Source organism: Aulonocara stuartgranti (genome assembly GCF_965226115.1).
Source record: "Aulonocara stuartgranti genome assembly, chromosome: 20".
Taxonomy (NCBI): Eukaryota; Metazoa; Chordata; class Actinopteri; order Cichliformes; family Cichlidae; genus Aulonocara; species Aulonocara stuartgranti.
Window position 1 is genome coordinate 19,852,320 of NC_138956.1, and position 20,646 is coordinate 19,872,965.

At 41.7% G+C, this 20,646-nt stretch overlaps 1 protein-coding gene across 3 annotated transcripts in view; it reads left to right on the forward strand.

Annotated features, from left to right (window-relative positions):
- LOC309696398 (ephrin type-B receptor 2-like) overlaps positions 1-20,646 on the forward strand; it is an 86,104-nt gene that overhangs the window by 19,140 nt on the left and 46,318 nt on the right. For all 3 annotated transcript variants that reach the window (XM_082517612.1, XM_082517610.1, XM_082517611.1), the window contains exons 2-3: positions 8,071-8,135; positions 11,253-11,937. In XM_082517612.1, the coding sequence (XP_082373738.1) occupies positions 8,071-8,135; positions 11,253-11,937 (750 nt within the window). The remainder of the gene's footprint in view (positions 1-8,070; positions 8,136-11,252; positions 11,938-20,646) is intronic.

The window sequence follows — 20,646 nt, forward strand, 5'->3', positions numbered from 1 at the left end:
GGGGCCTCTTGTGCATCGGCCTAACTGGGGGGCTCTGCAACTGGCGGGGAGGTTGTTCCATCCTTGCAGGAGTCCACTCTGCAGGTGGGGGAGAGACATAGGAGAGGTGGAGAATAAACTTAACCTGGAGGTTGTTGTCTTGTGTAGTCTGGGAGACGATTGAATGTTGGGGTGGGTACAGTTTCCTCTGCGGTGGGGTAGGGTGGGCTACCCCGGGTCCTGTGGGGCTTGGCAGTGCTACCGTAGGCCCCGGTCTGGATGGACCTGGGCTCCCTTGCCTTGGTGGGTACCAGAGGACGGGGGTGCCTACTGGGGTCAGCAGGGGAGCTGGTCCTAGGGAGGGGCATCCTCCCCTCCCTCCTTTTCCTCCCCATCCCCGGCTACCTCCCTCTTCCCGCTCCACCACACTCACCCACACAGGTAGGGCCTTGGGGTGCGGGTGTGTCACAAGGGTGCAGGGGAGACATTCCCCCCCCCCCCCCCCCCCCCCCGTCCCCCGTCCCCTTCTGGCCACCTGTGCCTCAATTTTATCTCACAACTTAGACATCCACATTACTTACACTCTCATAACACACACATATATATAGGGCCTTGCGGGGGGGCTGGGAGGAGATGTTGGCTGTCTGATTGGCCTCCCTGCTGCTGCGGAGCCTGAGACGGTCTGCTTGCCTCCACCCCGGGGGGAAGGGTAACATCTCTTGGGTCTGGGTTCTGTTTCCCCCTCTGGGGGCGAGGATACCTGGACCCGGGGTATAGAGTATGTTTGGGGAGTGTGATTGTGTGCCACGATGATCCATTTGGCAAAGTAAATCCATTGGGTATCCTTGTTGGTCTTCAGACAACAATTCTGATGGCTAAAGAACCAAATGGGGCAGGCAAAAAAAAAAAAAAAAAGGACTGTGCTCTTCTGGACAGAGATCTTAAATGTTGTTGCTGGGATCTGCTGGAGCCACACACTTAGTTCTCTGATTACCACTGGGACCACTATTACGTTCACCCTCCACATCCTCTCGAGTTCTTCTCTGAGCCCATGATGCTTCTTTTTTTCCTTAATGTTGCTGTCATTCAGTATTGCTACTTCTATTACTATGGCTGTCTTCTTCTGCTTGTCTACCACCACTATGTCTGGTTGGTTAGCCACCACCATTTTCTCAGTCTGTACCTGTAAGTCCCACAGAATCTTAGCTCTGTCATTCTCCACCACCTTACGGGGCGTGTCCCATTTTGACCTTGGGATTTCCAGGCCATACTCGGCACAGATGTTTCTGTATACTATGCCAGCCACTTGGTCATGGCGTTCCATGTATGTCATGCCTGCTAGCATCTTGCAATTCAATTTTTCAGTTCAATTCAATTTTATTTATATAGCGCCAAGTCACAACACCAGTTGCCTCAAGGCACTTTATATTGTGCCTTGTCGCTGGTACATACCATGGAGTGGTCTGGCCGTTCATGTTGGTTCCTCCACTTTCTTGGGTTTCTGCTGCCTGAGGTATTCATTCATATATTCATCTTCATGATGTATTCGTGGATGTTTGTTGTCTCATCCTGGACTGTGCTACTGATGCTCACTAGTCCCTGGCCTCCTTCCTTCCACTTAGCATACAGCCTTAGGGTTTCCTTGTGTTGATGTCGGTTGCTTCTATCTCCTCTTCGGCCAGCTTATTATCCCAGCTTATCATCAGCTAGCAGCTGGTTGATTTGTACTGCCAGATGTTTGTGGAGTGCAGTCAGCTTTTTCAGCCAGTAAGCGTGAATCATGTCAGGGCCTGGTGCTGCCCAACTCTTCATACTGGAGACCCTTTTTTTGGATATCTGCCACTGTGATACCACCCTCATGTGTGTATATATATATATATATATATATATATATATATATATATATATATATATATATTAGGGGTGCAACGATATTCGTATCGATATTGAACCGTTCGATACAGTTTCGGTTCGGTACGCATATGTATCGAACGATACAACATTTGTAATTTATTTTATCAATTTTCCTTCTGACGATGCTGTCTGTGTTGAGCGCTCAGTGAATCTGTGTTCGACTACTCCGCCTAGGCTGCACTGTCGAGCGCAGATCCACTGAGCGCTCAACACAGACAGCATAGTCAGAAGGAAGAGCGCAGGGCAAGCTAGCGAGACAGAAGTTAAGTTCTCCTTGCAACAGGCAAATTGAACGTCATTCAGATCTGGCGTTTGGAATTATTTTGGTTTTCATGTGACGTATGACCCTGAAGGTAAGCGAGTCATGGACTAAAGTAAAACAGTATGTTGAATGTGCCATGCAATGCTCAATTACATTGGTGTGAACTAGTGTGTTAGCGCAGTTAGCTCGTTAACGTGTTGGCCGTCTAGCCCCATGCACGGAGTGATCGGCGGTAGCTCGTTAACGGAGATTTGCCGTGTTGTGGCGTTAAGGTCATTTCAACGAGATTAACCTGAAAGCACTAGCGGGAACACAACGAATATGACTGCACATTTATATCATCCTAGTGCAAAAACAACAAGCAAGCATGCTACTAACTTTAGCCGAGTCATTTAGACAGCTGTTAGCACATGATTCTCCTTATGCTGCTGAGAATATAGGCCAGAAGAAGCGGATAGTATAGCTTTTATTTTGGAAAGAGACATTTCTCTGTAATAAACTCTCTTTTCCAAAGATGAGTGATTCCTCAATCAGATACAGGGCTTGCAATATCGCTAGCCCGACGTCCCGGAGCTAGCGATTTTTTTCAGTCGGGCTACCAAAATCTATCTCTGCCCTGCCCGTCGGGCTATTGTAGGAAAAATATATGTCAATGCTTTTGCATTCTTTTGGAAATGTAGCTGGGTAATTATGTCATTGGCATCGGTGAGCCACTGTCAATATGTGACATATTGAAGTCGCGTTTGAATTTGCGCTTGTTTTTTTGCTTTCACTTTGCAATCGTGCGAACTGTGTATAGAGAGCGACAGCACTGATCTGTGAGTGATGATAATTTGTGCACCAATTCCTCTGACATCGTCTTATTAATCGTTAGCTTACTATGCAAACATGACGCAGCAAGCTTAAACATGTGAGAGGTTGATCGCGCAGAGAATCGCTGAGCTTATGTGAGTGCGTGTGTAAAAGCATTTCAGTTCTGCTGAGCCAAATAAGACAGGTCAGGGTGAAGAAGTGACAGCCAAAGAAAAGCTTACCACAAAACGGAGAAGTTATGACAAATCAGACTATGAGGCATTTTCTTTTTGCCTTATAGTCTGATTTGTCATAACTTTTCCGTTTTGTGGTAAGCTTTTCTTTGGCTGTCACTTCTTCACCCTGACCTGTCTTATTTGGCTCAGCAGAACTAAAATATATATCCTGCTGCTTTTACACACGCACTCACATAACGCTCAGCGATTCTCTCACATATTTAAGCTTGCTGCGGGAGATTTAACTTGTCATGTTTGTGTAGTAAGCTAACGATTAATAAGACGATGTCAGAGGAATTGGTGCGCAAATTATCATCACTCACCAATCAGTGCTGTCCGAGCGATTGCAAAGTGAAAGCAAAAAAACAAGCGCAAATTCAAATGCGATTTCAATATGTCACATATTGACAGTGGCTCACCGATGCCAATGACATAATTACCCAGCTACATTTCTGAAAGAATGCAAAAGCATTGACATATATTTTTCCTTCTTACAATAGTCCGACGGGCAGGGCAGAGATAGATTTTGGTAGCCCGACTGGAAAATCGCTAGCCCCTGGACGTCGGGCTAGCGATATTGCGAGCCCTGTATCTGATTGAGGAATCATGCATCTTTGGAAAAGAGAGTTTATTACAGAGAAATGGCTCTTTCCAAAATAAAAGCTATACTATACGCTTCTTCTGGCCTATATTCTCAGCAGCATATTAAACATATCAGGTCCCCATAAGGAGAATCATGTGCTAATGGCTGTCTAAATGACTCGGCTAAAGTTTGTAGCATGCATGCTTGTTGTTTTTGCACTAGGATGATATAAATGTGCAGTCATATTCGTTGTGTTCCCACTAGTGCTTTCAGGTTAATCTCGTTGAAATGACCTTAACGCCACAACACGGCAAATCTCCGTTAACGAGCTACCCCTGATCGTCCCGTGCATGGGGCTAGACGGCCAACACGTTAACGAGCTAACTGCGCTAACACACTAGCTCCCACCCATGTAATTGAGCATTGCGTGGCACATCCAACATACTGTTTTACTTTAGTCCATGACGCGCTTACCTTCAGGGTCATACATCACATGAAAACCAAAATAATTCCAAACGCCAGATCTGAATGAGGGTGGGGGAGGTTCAATTTGCCATGTTGCAAGGAGAGCTTAACTTCTGTCTCGCTAGCTTGCCCTGCGCTCTTCCTTCTGACGATGCTGTCTGTGTTGAGCGCTCAGTGGATCTGCGCTCGACAGTGTAACCTAGGCGGAGTAGTCGAACGCAGATTCACTGAGCGCTCAACACAGACAGCATCGTCAGAAGGAAAGTTGATTAAATAAATTACAAATTTTGTATTGTTGGATACATATGCGTACCGAACCGAAAGCACTGTATCGAACGGTTCAATATCGATACGAATATCGTTGCACCCCTAATATATATATATATATATATATATATATATATATATATATATATATATATATATATATATATATATATATATATATATATATTTCCCAGAAATTAGGAATTTGGATATGAGGACAGATGAGTATGAAAGCTGGTAAGCAGCATGGCAGGCAGTGCTGGGAGCAAAGTGAATTTTAGTGAATTTTATTGAGGTATCCCTGTGGGTTTAATCCAGCATGACACGTAGAGCGTTGTGAAGCCTACAAGGATTATTTTTGCTGGCCTTAGTTGGCCCACTCTCTCCTCCTCTTTGCCCTACTTTTCACTGATTCATGAAGCAGAGGCAGAACAAGAGATCTCTCTATATATGTATTGCAGGATTGCAGTGACAGATGGAGACAGTGGAAAGGCAGAGAGCCATTATTGTACAGAAAGACAGTGCCTTCTACAATAAATGTTAAGAAGGTGCATCAAAACAAGGGTTTAGTAAAACAAAAATTTGCCATTAATAAGAGTAATTCACAGAGATTATACATCTCAGAGAAAACAATTCGTTCTAATTTAAACAGGATGTAACTAGATTGAATATGCAGTAGTTCCAGCATATTGTAGTCACTTAGTTGCATTCAAGCTGCTGAGACTGAGCTGCCATAGTGAGTGTCTAGTCACGAAATGAGGGCAACATATACTAATGCACCCCCACCCTCACAAACCCATGATGTCCCCATTTCCCCTGTCTATCTCCATCTCCCATCAGTAGCTCCAGCCCATGCTAGCCTGTATTTAAATGCTCTATTGCAGCACTGCTCTTCACAATTAACAGACATGTTAAATTGTGACTTCTTTCTCTCTAATTTTGAAAGAAGGTTTGCAAGTTATAAAAGAGGCTGTCAGACTGAGACAATTTGATTCAAGCAGGAGATACAATGGCAAATTCAAAGAGCCACTATGGATGTAGTCTAATCTTTTCTCTGCTGCTGCTGCCATCATCATCCGTCATCATTTCTGCTACACTGGCAGGGCTAGGGGCCAGGACTCTACTCTTTGGGTTTTTGGGGAATGATGCTAACGCCTCAGATAACAGGCAACCCACCCGCAGTAGATTTGCCCGGTGTGAGGTCTCACAGCAAGCTATCAAATACAGCGCATTTCTCAGCTTTTGACAAAATGCTATACGTCGCCAGGTGTATAGCACAGTATCACCTTAAAGCACTTGTTGCAGGCTGCTGAGTTTGCATCTTTTGCTGTGAAGTACAGCCAGACTTTGACCCCTTCGCTTTGGGCATTTTTAATCTGTAGCTCTGCTCTAAAAGAACGTATGTACCTGGACCCGCCTACTATGCTCGCAAAGGTAAAATGATTGGCTGGACTCCAAAGTGTATGACATCTCAGGAAAAAAAGCACAGAAATAAAGCACTGAAATGTGTGCTGCTTTTCGGTCTGGTTACTACCGTTTATGCCATAATGGCACCGGGTACCGGTACCCATCCCTAGTCACATACTAATTACGTAACAGGATGCTCGTCACTTTGCTATAAAGACGACCACACATATTAGGTCGTACTCCATTATAATGGAAAACCTGTTGATCTGAGTTGAGTTGTGGCGAGTCGATCCGATGCTCTACTAACGGAAAAGGGGCTTTTACTCTTCTCCACCCTTCTTGGCTGAGTCTGTGGGAATTGGTTGCAGGTCAGCGCTCATGGCGTCTATTCTTCCTATTTAGCGGCGGCTGTGACACCTGGCTTGCCGCTTCTTCCCAACTCCTCATTAATCACTATTGATACTAATAGAAAGCGAGCAGCCAGAAAATGGGACATTTGAATGCAACACTGGGTGCTTACATTTTAATCTGACGCTGGACAAATACAAGACTTATTCTTCTTTTCTTTCTTTTTCTTTTCTTTCGAACAATTAAAATTTCAACAAAACAAACACAGGAAATGGAAAGCATAAGAAATTTCCAGCAAATGGATCCATGAAGCAAAAACAGAAGGTGTATCAAAGGAAGAAGCAGTGGCTTATCGGGTCCTGTCCCTAAATTTAACTACAATTTTGTAACCAAAATGGTCATGCATACAAACACATACACATACATCTGTCTATAGACAATTATACCCTGGACCCCCAGAGGGTTAAATATTTTTTTTAAGTAACGCAACAGTTACTTTTCAAGTAATTAATTACTTTTGGAATCGTGTAACTCAGTTACTAACTCAGTTACTTTTTTGAAGAAGTAACTAGTAACTATAATTAATTACTTTTTCAAAGTAACTTGCCCAACACTGGTCATCGCTATCTGTTGAAATTTGTTTTTACATTTATTAACTATTTCTAGTTAATAATAAATAATTATTAACTTTCTTCTACAACTTCCAGTTGGATTGAATTAGGATTTTCTGGTCACAGTCCTCACCCACACTGTTCTCCTCAAGCAGGGTATTTTTTTAATTTCCTTTGCCAGTTTTGGACCCACACTGACAACGAAATCATTACCTGTTATCATTATCTGTTAACCACTTCATTCCTATTTGTAATAACCATATTTTTTCTCTGAAAAAGTCTGGGTAATTAGCTTTGGTTTGTTTGTTTATAATAGTCCATGTACCTTTTGTGTTATTCTTTCGATCCTCTGGCATTTTATTATAATGCTCCTTATTACATTATTGACGGCTAAACACAGTGCAAAGAAAAGAAAACAAAAGGGAAATAAAGACTAACCTAAAAAAATGGTAAAACAACTAAAACCTGAAAACGTGATGAGCTGAGACATAAAACATAAATATGGACAAAGACAGTTAAATGTGGGATAACTGAGCTTGACGTATGACAAACAGATGATCCAACAACAAACAAAGGGAAACTAATACAATATATACACAAACAGTAACGAGGGAGGACAGGAGAGAAACACAACTGGACCTAATCTGACATAACAAGACAGGGAGGAAGCAAAACTGTAACACTAACACAGGACACGGGATGATAAAAATAAAACAGTAAGCAAGACAAATACGGAGGACGAAGACACACGAGCTTAATACTGAGATTGTGGGAGAAACTGACATGGGGGCATGACTGACTTGGGAGACAGAGCGGATACATGGAACACGGAGACAAGAGGAACAAAATGAGTAATGTGGAACACAGGGAAAGTACTTTGGAAGTACTTTGGTTGTTTCACACTGGTCTAAAGCTAACGTCTGATCACTAGGTGACATTCCAGGCTCTGGTTTAAACCTCTGATGTATTAACTACCAGAATATATATCAGTCATTAGTGCTCTGTGTCTCACTGGTGGTTCTTTATCTCGTAGGCCATCCACTTCAGTTATTTTACTGTTTGTCATTTGAAGTCACTGAATGTTGCTCACTACATCACTGCAAATCATTTCCAGTGTGAACAGAGCTCAATACACACAGTATTTTATTGCAGTGTAACTTAATTCTAATTCTAACGCCAGGCTTTTTGGTTTTTGATTATCTCCAGAGGTACTAATGGATTCAACAACAGCAACAGCAGAACTGGGCTGGACCACCTACCCATCTCAAGGGGTGAGTAGAAAAATCAACACACTAGGAACAATGTACACAGTGTAGATAAGCAGTCAAAAGTTTGGACACACCTTGTCATTTAATGGTTTTTCTTTATTTTTACTACTTTCTACAATGTGGAGGCAAACTGAAGACATCAAATATATGAAGCAAGATATATAAAATTATGTAGCAAAGAAAAACTGGTAAATAACTCTAAATGTGTTTTATATCACAGATTCCTCAAAGTAGCCGCCCTTTGCTTTGTTGACAGCACTGCATACCCTCGGCCTTCTCTCAGTGAGCTTCATGCTGTAGTCACCTGAATGGTTTCACTTCACAGGTGTGCCTGTCAGGGTTCATTTATTGCCTTCTTAATGGGGTTGGGACCATCAGTTGTGTTGTGCAGCAGTCAGATTGGTACACAGCTGACAGCCCTATTTGACAACTGTTAGAATTCATATTATGGCAAGAACCAATCAGCTAACTAAAGAGCAGTGTTGGGAAGGTTACTTTTAAAATGTATTCCATTACAGAATACAGAATACATGCCCCAAAATGTATTCTGTAACGTATTCCGTTACGTTACTCAATGACAGTAACGTATTCTGAATACTTTGGATTACTCACTATATTATCATGCTTTTTACAACAACGTGAATGTACTATTGCTGTGATTTATTACTATTACTGAAGGTCCGCGACTCCGAACTGTAGTAAAGGGACCTCTGACTAATACGGGGTCCCTGTCGGCTCCTAGCCGAAAAATAGCTTTACTTTGTTGTCTGGGTCAACTTTTATTGCGAGAGACAGAGAGAGGCGTTGAAAGGCTGCTCCAACGGAACTTATTGTTTCGGAGGAAAACACGAACACGGTGTACAGTCAAGTTTTAATAGCTTACTTACAACTGGGCTCGTCAGGCACTCTTCTTGGCTGAAGTGGTTATTATTATATTTACATGCTTCCAGCTCCCGTTTTTCCTCGATGACAACTCGTACCTTTCCACTGCCCTTTTTCTCCCTCCTCGCGCTCACAGACCCATAACGTGTATGGCAGTCCATTCTCCCTGCAGCACGGACTACACTGCCCATGATGCTACATTCTTTAGAGCTATGCTTGTAGCATTCTGCCTGTTAGCTTAGCACAACAACAACAACAACGAAAAGGCGCTCTCTCACCCAGGAAGCACACAGTCGCAGAGAGAGAGAGAGAGAGCGTCGCCCTGTAACCATGGCAACCGTAACGCTGCCGCCTGGAACAACAGAACGTAGCTGTCAAACAAAACCCAAACAGTCCTGACCCGCCACAATATGAAACAGGAAAGTACCGCAGTGTAATCCATTTATTTCAACAAAGTAACTGTATTCTAAATACCACCTTTTTAAACGGTAACTGTAACGGAATACAGTTACTCATATTTTGTATTTTAAATACGTAACGGCGGTACATGTATTCCGTTACTCCCCAACACTGCTAAAGAGAAACACCAGTCCATCATTACTTCAAGAACTGAAGGTCAGTCAGTCCAGAAAACTGCTAAAACTTTGATTGTGTCCCCAAGTGCTGTCGCAAAAACTGCATTTCTTCTCACTAGAAGTGCTACACCGAAACTGTCTTACATGAGGACCACCCCAGGAAAGGAAGACCAAGAGTCACCTCTGCTGCTGAGGATACATTCATCCGAGTCACCAGCCTCAGAAATCACAAGTTCACAGCACCTCAGATTCCAGTAGCAGACACATCTCTACATCAGCTGTTCAGAGCAGATTGTGTGAATCAGGCCTTTATGGTCAAGACAAAAGGACCAACAAGTGCTCAGCATCTCTGGGAACTCCTTCAAGACTGTTGGAAAACCACTTCAGGTGACAACCTCATGAAGCTCATGGAGAAAATGCCAAGAGTGTGCAAAGCAGGAATCAAAGCCAAAGGGGCTGTTTGGAAGAATCTAAAATATAAAACATGTTTTGAGTTGTTTCACACTTTTTTGTTTACTAAATAATTTCATATGTTTATTCATAGTTTTGTGTTCATTCATAGTTTTGATGCCTTCTGTGAGAATCTACAATGTAAACAGTCATGAAAATAAACAAAAAACACCATTAAATGACAGCACCTGGAAAATATGCACATGGTAGCCCACTTACGTGGGTCTAACCTTTTTTTAATTTTATACTTTAAACTGGAGGTCAAACATATGCCATTGGTCCAGAATCAGCTTTCTGAAGAATCAAGTTCAGCACACTGTGTAGAAGTAATACTTCATGTTTATCAGTAAAGTAGATTAATATTCTTGTGCTGGTATCCAGTGATACCATCATTACTGCACAATCTTTAAAACTGCATCTTTATTAAATATATTTGATGTTTGATGACATGAAAGTTTTAAGTGTGAAGAATATGAAAAGTATGAGATCAGGAAGGGGGGAAATACTTTTTCACTGTCCAAAAAATTCCAAACCAAGCTTTAAAAGTTGTAGAATTTAAGTCAGTTTTTTAAGTCAATAATTTAAGTTAATTTACGTCACCTTGCTTGCTACATCCAAATATTGATAGCATGCTGGTATTGGTATCGGATCAATGCTAACATGGCTGGATCAATACTTTGTTTCTGTCCTCCAAACTCAGTATGTAGCTGATACTCAATTGCGTTTAATAATTAATTTTTTTCTGCAAATGAAAAAATATATCTCAAACATGCCCTGTGAAAAATATCTGAACCTTTATCTGCTGACTGTCACATCTATGTTATTTAACCAAACTTAAACAATAGAAGTTGACCCAATGTGCCATAGAGATGGGGCATTTGATTTCCAGATCTCCAAAAATCCCAGTTTCAAAATATACGAAAAGCACAAAAGTGTGTTTTACTCTATTAACTACTTATTATGGAAAATAAAAATCACAGGGATTTAGTGGTGATTAAAATGGGTTGCAAACTTCTGATGAGTGACTTGTAAGTGACTGCTCTCCCCTCTATAAGCTGCCTTTGTGGGTTAAAAGTATCTGTGTTGGTATCAGCAGTACTGGCTGACTCCACTAGCTTCTTCTGCTTTTGGATTGTTCCAAGTTGCCTTCAATGTTTTAGTGTTTGCATGTTTGTCACTTTATCAGTAGCTCTGTTTCTTGGCTCTCTTCTAGTGGGAAGAAGTTAGTGGATACGATGAAAATATGAACACCATCCGAACATACCAGGTGTGCAATATCTTTAATAGCAGCCAAAACAACTGGGTCCGGACCAAATACATCCGTCGCCGTGGTGCTCAGCGTATCCATGTCCAGATGAAATTTTCAGTACGGGACTGTAGTTCCATACCCAATGTCCCTGGCTCCTGCAAGGAGACCTTCAACCTCTATTTTTTTGAATCTGACTTGGATAAGGCCACTAAATTATACCCACCCTGGATGGAAAACCCATGGGTGAAAGTGGACACTATTGCAGCTGACGAGAGCTTCTCTCAGGTCGATCTCGGTGGCCGCATCATGAAGATCAACAGTGAAGTTCGAAGCTTTGGACCTGTTTCCCACAATGGCTTCTATCTTGCTTTCCAGGATTACGGTGCCTGCATGTCACTCATTGCTGTCCGAGTCTTCTACAGGAAATGTCCCCATATAATCCAGAATGGAGCGGTTTTCCCTGAGACACTGTCAGGAGCAGAGAGCACCTCTCTTGTGGCAGCCAGAGGAGTGTGTGTTCCTAATGGGGAGGAGGTGGATGTACCCATCAAGCTGTACTGTAATGGGGATGGGGAGTGGATGGTACCTATTGGTCGCTGTATGTGTAAAGCTGGATACGAGGCTGTGGCGAATGGTACAGTCTGCAAAGGTAAGAAGGAATGTGTGAATGAGTTCTTATGAGATGTGCCTCACTAGACTGTTCTATGGCTGTGCCCTATCATATCGCTTGCAGTAACACCAATGTAAATTTTACATCAAATGTCAAATTACTACATCGTTGTGTTTTTAGCATCTAAAATTTAGCTACTTCAAACAGCTCCAGCAAATCACAATACTTTGCAAAATATGAAAACTGTTCTTGCTAAAGGTGGAAAGATGAGTGTTTCACACACATGAGATAAAAAATGCAGTTGCATCTCCTCCAGCTACGAAGGACGAGATGCTGATCTGCAACCCAAACGTAAACCAATGGCTCAACTTGGTCGAACTTGCTAGTTGTGCTCCATAATGTCAGGAGGAGCAACAAATAAAACAAAAAAGAAGAAGAAAATAACGAAACAAACTGAAGTCACTATCACAATTTTTCTTGAAATATTGTGATATAATGTTGAGCCCATCATGCCCACCCTGGCTCTGTTCACAGATGAAGAGCAGCAAGAATAAACAAATCGTTTTATATGCATAGTGATGATGTTAGTGCATCTTGAAATGAACCGGCTTAAAGTAACTTAAGTGCAACGTTTTTCATTCATTCTGTAATCAAATGTATATATACAGACAAAAGGTACTTTATTTTAGCTGTACAACAGATTGTCACCAGGGCAACACTGTGTAAGATAATGTAAACTACACAGTTCCCCACCTGAACTCTGAATGTGCTTGAACTGCCCAATAATCTGAGATTAGAATATTTACACTACACTACTTCTACAGAAATTCTTAAACAGTACATGAAGGATTTTCGTTTATCCAATGCTTAGTGTTCACATCACCCCACTCGTAAGGATTAAAACTTTTTTTCACCTGTACACTACTATTCTTGCGTAGACTTTTAGTTTGTAGCCCCATTATGATCGATATCCCAGACCGTCAGACATTCATCACAGATTCATTCTATTAGTATCAGTGGTCATGCACCAGTGTCTTTCTCTCTGACAAAGAAAGTGACACCACTAATTAGGAATGGGAAGTTAAATAAATCCTTATGTAAAGAATAAGATTTCATTATTATTTTCTAAAGGGAGTAGGCAATTTACTTAAAAAATAGTGGCCTCTTTAGGAAGCAGGAAATGTAGTAATGTGGCAGAAAATAATATATTGCTGTTCACATAAGAAAAATAAAGAAAGAATACCTTTATTAGAATTGGAAGAAAAAATTACAAGTCCATTAAATTATTAGAAGCTGCCTATGTTGCCTCAGACTAGGACAAAGTGCCCTGGTCAGTCTTTGTGGAAATGGTGCACAGTGGCACTGCTTCAGGATATTACACTGCATAATTCACCACTAATACAAAGTGATATAAATAAAATTGAATTGAATTGAATTGAATTGATATTCTCGTGCATTCCGGTGAAGTGGCTCAATGAAATCCAATGCCAATATGCTCAGATGAGACCTCCATGCAAGGTATTTTCCAAAGGCACTTCTGGGATAGCCGCCTGGTTCCCACATTCTCCCTGATGCCTGGCCAATAAAAATGGGCTATGAGCTGTTCCAGAGTTTTGTCATATTTCCCTGCCATGAGGTTATGATAAGCTATCTTGAAAATAATTTCTCTGCAGCTCTTTGTGACCAACAGCTGGCTGCATTTCTCTTCCATGCAAGTTTCACAACTCACTCGATACAGTCTGCCTCTAATCAACACAAAATGCAGGTTGGTCAGCGCTATGTGGAGTAAATTATTGGAGTAGGCGGGGCCTCCCGAGAAGATGCTGTCTCCTCCTCCCCAGAGGAGTCAGCTTCAGACAACCTCACGTTACCTGACTGTAGTACAAACACTCCACCTTACTGTGGGTTGTGAACACATCTGCACATTCCAGCCAATCTGTTCCCAGAATGAAGGGATGCGTCAGATGTGACCTAACCACCATCTTGACTCTGTGTGCACCTGTATTTAATCTTTACCAGTACTGTGGGATATTTGTGTATGTCCCCATGCACACACCTCCTCATCAGACCGACATCTTCCACTGCTCCCTCCGATCCTGGCAGTAATGCCAGTGAGAAACCAGCCCTAGCAACCAGACTCTTCAACATCCTTGTCTGGTGCTTGGACTGGTCCTGCAGCTAGTCCAACTGTCAGTGATGCACCATTGCCTGCTCCTGACACATGATTGCCACCAGTTAGGCCACAATCCGAGCCAGTGTCTTGACTTGTTGAGTTAGTCACTGGTCTGACTGACGTGACCATGACAATAAAAATATAGAAAAAGCATGGCAAAACACATGAAAACATTGCCATTTTAGCATAACTCTGTCGTACTTACTCACTTGCTCTCAACCGTTGCCTTCACTGCTGTGACACGGTGCTTGAGATGACTGACTCCAATAATAACTTTAATATCACTGAAGAGAGCAGAGTTGCTGTTTTCGGAAATTTAGAATTCTTCAGATTGTGCAAACTGTTCAAGAGTTATGGCAGTTTAAAAATAAGCAAAAACCTGTTGGTGGGAACTGGTTATAAGCGTTAATGGGTTAACAACATCATTGACGCCGAAGAAGACATCTAGGGTGTACGTCTTGTGTTCTGCTCTTTTCTACAACGTTCATTGTGTGCAATGCAGACAGTGCCCTGCCGAGCTGAATAGGACAGAGGAGGGGGTGTCAAGAGAGGTGGGACTAAAAGAGATTAAAGTTCCCCTGGTTTACCTCTCATTACATCAGAGAGAAAGTAAAAGCGTAAAAGGGTTTAATATCGAGTCTTATATGTTAAAAGTGATACAGAGTGCTAAAAATAGAGTTTACCTATATGAGAGAAGTGGTATTAAGTATGTTGTAATTGTTAAACACAGAATCATAATTTATAAGTGATTTTGCTAATAGTTAATCTTTTTTAATTCTTAATAACAATCAGAATGTAATCAGGTATAAGTTTAACCAATATAACAAATAAGAAAATAAAAACTATGAAATGATTCTACTAACACGTCTCTCACTGAGATTCCATATGGAGTGACTTATTTGTGCAAAGATGGCCTTGGAGGCTGTGAGAGTGTGTAAGAAGGAAAATTGAGAATACCAGGACTGACAAACACAGAGTTGTGTTTGTCAGTCTTTTATTTCTGTAAAGAGAAAAAGCGAGAAAAAATATTTGTGTGTAACCGAGTTGAAAAGAAATCATATTAGAGTGGAAATTCATGTGATTGAGACAACGATAAATCCTGTTGAAGTAAAATAGCATAAACTAAACTAAAGACATGACAGAAAGTATATTCATATTTGATTTAATGTTCATATGTAGTGAAATTATGTACAACAAAGACAAGAAGATGTGATGAGGGAGGGGAAAGATGAGGACCAGGTATACCAAGTATAAAAGTTTTGTGCAGAAGAGATAAGTTGTTCATTGCTTTGTCTCCTGCGAGACGAGCACTACAGATAATTGGATCTAAGATTTTACAGTTGGAAGTTTAAGCAGAGATACCAGAAGGATCAACCACTGCCAAACTGTGGACTTTTTCTCTGCTCATTAGATTCAAGAGGATTTGAATTTCCAGGGGATGCTTGTTGGAGTATATCAACACAGAACACAGAGATAAGTGCATCTTCAGGCCAGGGTGTGCCTTTTCTTTCATTAGTCTCTCTCCTCTCAAGATCATTATTAAAATCAGCATTAACTCAACGCAGGTCAAAGAGATAAGTAGAATTCAATCGATTTGATTTTGTGATCAATATTATTTGCTTTGCTTTTGCTTTTACCATTACTGTTTATGAAACAGTAATGGTAAAGACATGCATATCACTCAAAGAATCCTTACAGGTTACTCTAACCTTAAAATGAACGGATCCTTGAGCGCACTTTTTCAGACCACTAAATTTTACCCAGTTAATAAAGATTTAGAGGAGAGCTGGTAATAATGGGTGTGACTGAGAGGAGATTTGAGCAGAATGCCATTCTGACAAGCACGCCTTCAGAGGAAGCAGGATCAACATCTGCAAGGTGGAGTAGCAGTTGGAGCTAGGCAAGTCTCCTCCATGGCTCCATCCAAGCTCTGCATAGCCTAATCAGAGATTAGTACTTTTTAAACAGAAAAGAATCTTTATATATTGGGAAGGCCCGGTTGGGATCCAACAAAAGTAAACATGTTGCCTCAGAGCTGCAGCCACAATGTATTGATTGAAGATTCAAGAAGTTTATTGTCATGTACACCGCAAAACACAAGTGGTTACACAGCACAATTAAATTCTTACTTTGCAGGTTCCCTTCACACGACTAAAAGAAAGTAATAATAAATAAAATAGTAAAACAGTGCTTTGTAGATCTTGTAGCTTATATGTGGGTGTAAACTTGCAACACTATCACAGTGATAATATATGCAGAGTATGCAATATAAAGGTGTATATGTTGATATATGTATAAAAATTGCAAATTTACAGGCTAATATTAATGTACAGAATTGCTATTTTACAGGTTAGGTGTAAGTACAGCTGTATTATGCTGTGTACAAGTGTGTGTGTGTGTGTGTGTGTGTGTGTGTGTGTGGGGGGGGGGGGGGGGGGGGTCTGTTTAGGTCAAAAGTGTGATTTCAGAGTATCATTATTTATTTAACAAAACCTAAGCCAAAATGCAGAAGCAATGTGTTAAAAACTAAGAACACTCTGTGATTGAAAAACCTTTAGATTTGCTTACTATTTGCTTGGTCGTAGCCTTCAGTTTTAATTATTATAGAAATGTTACAGATGTTACAGTCATAAAAAAGGGATGGATGTCTACCAACTGGAAGGCTGGTGAATCGATCCGTTGTCCTTGTGTCAAAGTATCCTCAGTTGCCCTCGATGTGAATGTTAGATAGACGTGCTTGCATATAGATCAAAGATCTGTATGAATGTCTTTCAGGGGAAGGGACTGACAAAAAACCCTTTCATATCAGAAGAGAGACGTAGCTGACAGAGAGCAAACACCTGAGCGAATCATCACAGTGTGATTGGATGAGTGAGACTTGTGGTGAGAAAGCATTTTGAGTGCTCAAAATTGAGTAGAAAAGTACCTCTCAACTTACCATTTAGCAGACTGTTAGAAATGTCTCTAAATGGCAAATCTATTGTCGTCTCTCCCTGTTTCTGCAATAAAAGGACGATGGAAACTGGTAAACAAACCTTCCCTCCTACTATGGAATAAACACCTGAGCACAAGTATGGGAAACAATACAATACATAATCCAGCTTTTTTCATTCATAATTAAAGTGACAACTATCCTTTTTTACTGGTTCTCCCAACCATACACACACACATTTCAGTACGTTTTGTACTTTCCACTTAGCTCAATCTGTTGGGCTGTCTCTAGTTTAGACATTCGTTTGACAATTTGAGGAAAAGGTTACATTTGCAGTATACAAACAGAAATGCAAGAAAAATCTTTTGAATTTAGTTAGTTTAAGGAGGAGTACGTTGGAGTTTAGTGAATTCAGAGCTGACTAAAGTTGACTTCACAGGCTTGAAATGTATCACTGTAAATGATTCGATTTGTATACTGTACATATATTTTTCATCTTATGAGTTTTCCTTTACAGTGTCTGTGTTCTACAAAAATACCTCCAGTAAAATCCAGCATCATGAGAACTGGTTTGGAGAATTATTTAATTCCTTTTTGAGATAAATAAATCTTTTCCTCGAGTAAAATATTTATGCAGCAGTAACTTTATTTCAAATGCAGAAATATTTTTCAAATAAATAATTAGTCTGAAAATATTCAGACCTGGATGAAGGAATTACTATTTCAGAATCCATTAGTTTGGCTTTGAGGCATACTGTATGGTAATGTGGACCACGACCATAAATATTAATTTACTCAGTTCGTTGATGTCATGTCGTCCTTAGGTTTCAGTTTTTCTTGGGTCTGATAGGGTCTGGCTTTCCCACATGTGACAGCTGGAGTGTTCCACATTTAGGCATGCCCTGAAAAGACACACACACACACACACACACACACACACACACACACACACACACATCAAGAAACACTCATAAAACCTTTTTTTAAAGCCAGGAACCTAGAAGATGTGCGAGTTGTGTATCAGAAATGGCAAAGAGGTTGTTCAAACCCTTTGCAGGAAACAGATGGTGGCATTACTATTGCTCTTGCAACTGACTTCGTCCAACACTCTGGAATCTCAGTACTCCTACTGTCATCTTCCTTTACTTGTTTATGGAACCGGCAGTACCAGCTGGAGATTCTGGAAATTCACTGGAGTGACGGGAGTGAGAGTTCAGAATTATTAGGCAAATGAGTATTTTGTCCACATCATCCTCTTCATGCATGTTGTCTTACTCCAAGCTGTATAGGCTCGAAAGCCTACCACCAATTAAGCATATTAGGTGATGTGCATCTCTGTAATGAGAAGGGGTGTGGTCTAATGACATCAACACCCTATATCAGGTGTGCATAATTATTAGGCAACGTCCTTTCCTTTGGCAAAATGGGTCAAAAGAAGGACTTGACAGGCTCAGAAAAGTCAAAAATAGTGAGATATCTTGCAGAGGGATGCAGCAGTCTCAAAATTGCAAAGCTTCTGAAGCGTGATCATCGAACAATCAAGCGTTTCATTCAAAATAGTCAACAGGGTCGCAAGAAGCGTGTGGAAAAACCAAGGCGCAAAATAACTGCCCATGAACTGAGAAAAGTCAAGCGTGCAGCTGCCAAGATGCCACTTGCCACCAGTTTGGCCATATTTCAGAGCTGCAACATCACTGGAGTGCCCAAAAGCACAAGGTGTGCAATACTCAGAGACATGGCCAAGGAAAGAAAGGCTGAAAGACGACCACCACTGAACAAGACACACAAGCTGAAACGTCAAGACTGGGCCAAGAAATATCTCAAGACTGGTTTTTCTAAGGTTTTATGGACTGATGAAATGAGAGTGAGTCTTGATGGGCCAGATGGATGGGCCTGTGGCTGGATTGGTAAAGGGCAGAGAGCTCCAGTCCGACTCAGACGCCAGCAAGGTGGAGATGGAGTACTGGTTTGGGCTGGTATCATCAAAGATGAGCTTGTGGGGCCTTTTCGGGTTGAGGATGGAGTCAAGCTCAACTCCCAGTCCTACTGCCAGTTTCTGGAAGACACCTTCTTCAAGCAGTGATACAGGAAGAAGTCTGCATCCTTCAAGAAAAACATGATTTTCATGCAGGACAATGCTCCATCACACGCGTCCAAGTACTCCACAGCGTGGCTGGCAAGAAAGGGTATAAAAGAAGAAAAACTAATGACATGGCCACCTTGTTCACCTGATCTGAACCCCATTGAGAACCTGCGGTCCATCATCAAATGTGAGATTTACAAGGAGGGAAAACAGTACACCTCTCTGAACAGTGTCTGGGAGGCTGTGGTTGCTGCTGCACGCAATGTTGATGGTGAACAGATCAAAACACTGACAGAATCCATGGATGGCAGGCTTTTGAGTGTCCTTGCAAAGAAAGGTGGCTATATTGGTCGCTGATTTGTTTTTGTTTTGTTTTTGAATGTCAGAAATGTATATTTGTGAATGTGGAGATGTTATATTGGTTTCACTGGTAAAAATAAATAATTGAAATGGGTATATATTTGTTTTTTGTTAAGTTGCCTAATAATTATGCACAGTAATAGTCACCTGCACACACAGATATCCCCCTAAAATAGCTAAAACTAAAAACAAACTAAAAACTACTTTGGCAATATGGCGGCACACACTGTTGCAGCGGCTTACGGCTCTCCGTCTCAGTACTCCTTTTTTTTGTTTAGTTTGCTTAGTTTGTATGTCTTTCTTATTTTTTTCTGCATTATCGGCTCTACTTTCAAAGTTTGCTACATCCGCCAGAGCCTCATAGACATCGGTGACCAGCATCAAACATCCGTTTCACTGGACTTTCTTCACACGCACAACATCCCAGATCACATAGCGAGACCACCGGGCTCCCCGTGGATTGTTATCGGGACTAGGCGGAGGCGCAGACGGAGGGAGAGGAAGCAAAAGCGGGGCCGTAGGTCCGGCATTATGCTAAGGCTAAAACACAAACCACACAAGCCACCCCTGCCGAGCCTCTATCTCTCCAACGCCAGATCCCTCGTGCAAAAAACGGATGACCTGGAATTACAACCCACCACAAAGACTGTTACAACCTGGCCGGAAAATGCTCTCTCCAAACTACAGGACTGCTTCACAGAGACAGACTGGGACATATTTGAACACCAGGACCTAGAAACATTCACAGGATCAGTACTGGACTACATCAAGTTCTGTACTGCAAATGTGACAGTGGACAAAAGCATTCGGGTTTTCCCAAATCAAAAACCCTGGATGACCAGCGAGGTCCGCTCACTCCTCAAAGCCCGTGATGCCGCCTTCAGGTCAGGTGACAGAGCTCTGTACAGGGCTGCTCGAGCTGACCTGAAAAGGGGGATTAAAAAAGCCAAGTCAGACCACAAAAGGAACATCGAGTCCCACCTGTCCAGCAACAACACACAAGAGGTGTGGCAGGGAATGTAAGACATCATCAACCACAGAGGCAGCACTGCAAAAACAGAAAACCCGAGTGGGCAACTGGCAGAGGAAATAAACAGCTTCTTCGCCCGCTTTGAAACACCACAACAGCAAAACTCATCTGCTTCAGCCCTGCTCCCATCCTCATCCTCACCTGGTTCCTGCACCGCTCCACTCACTGTA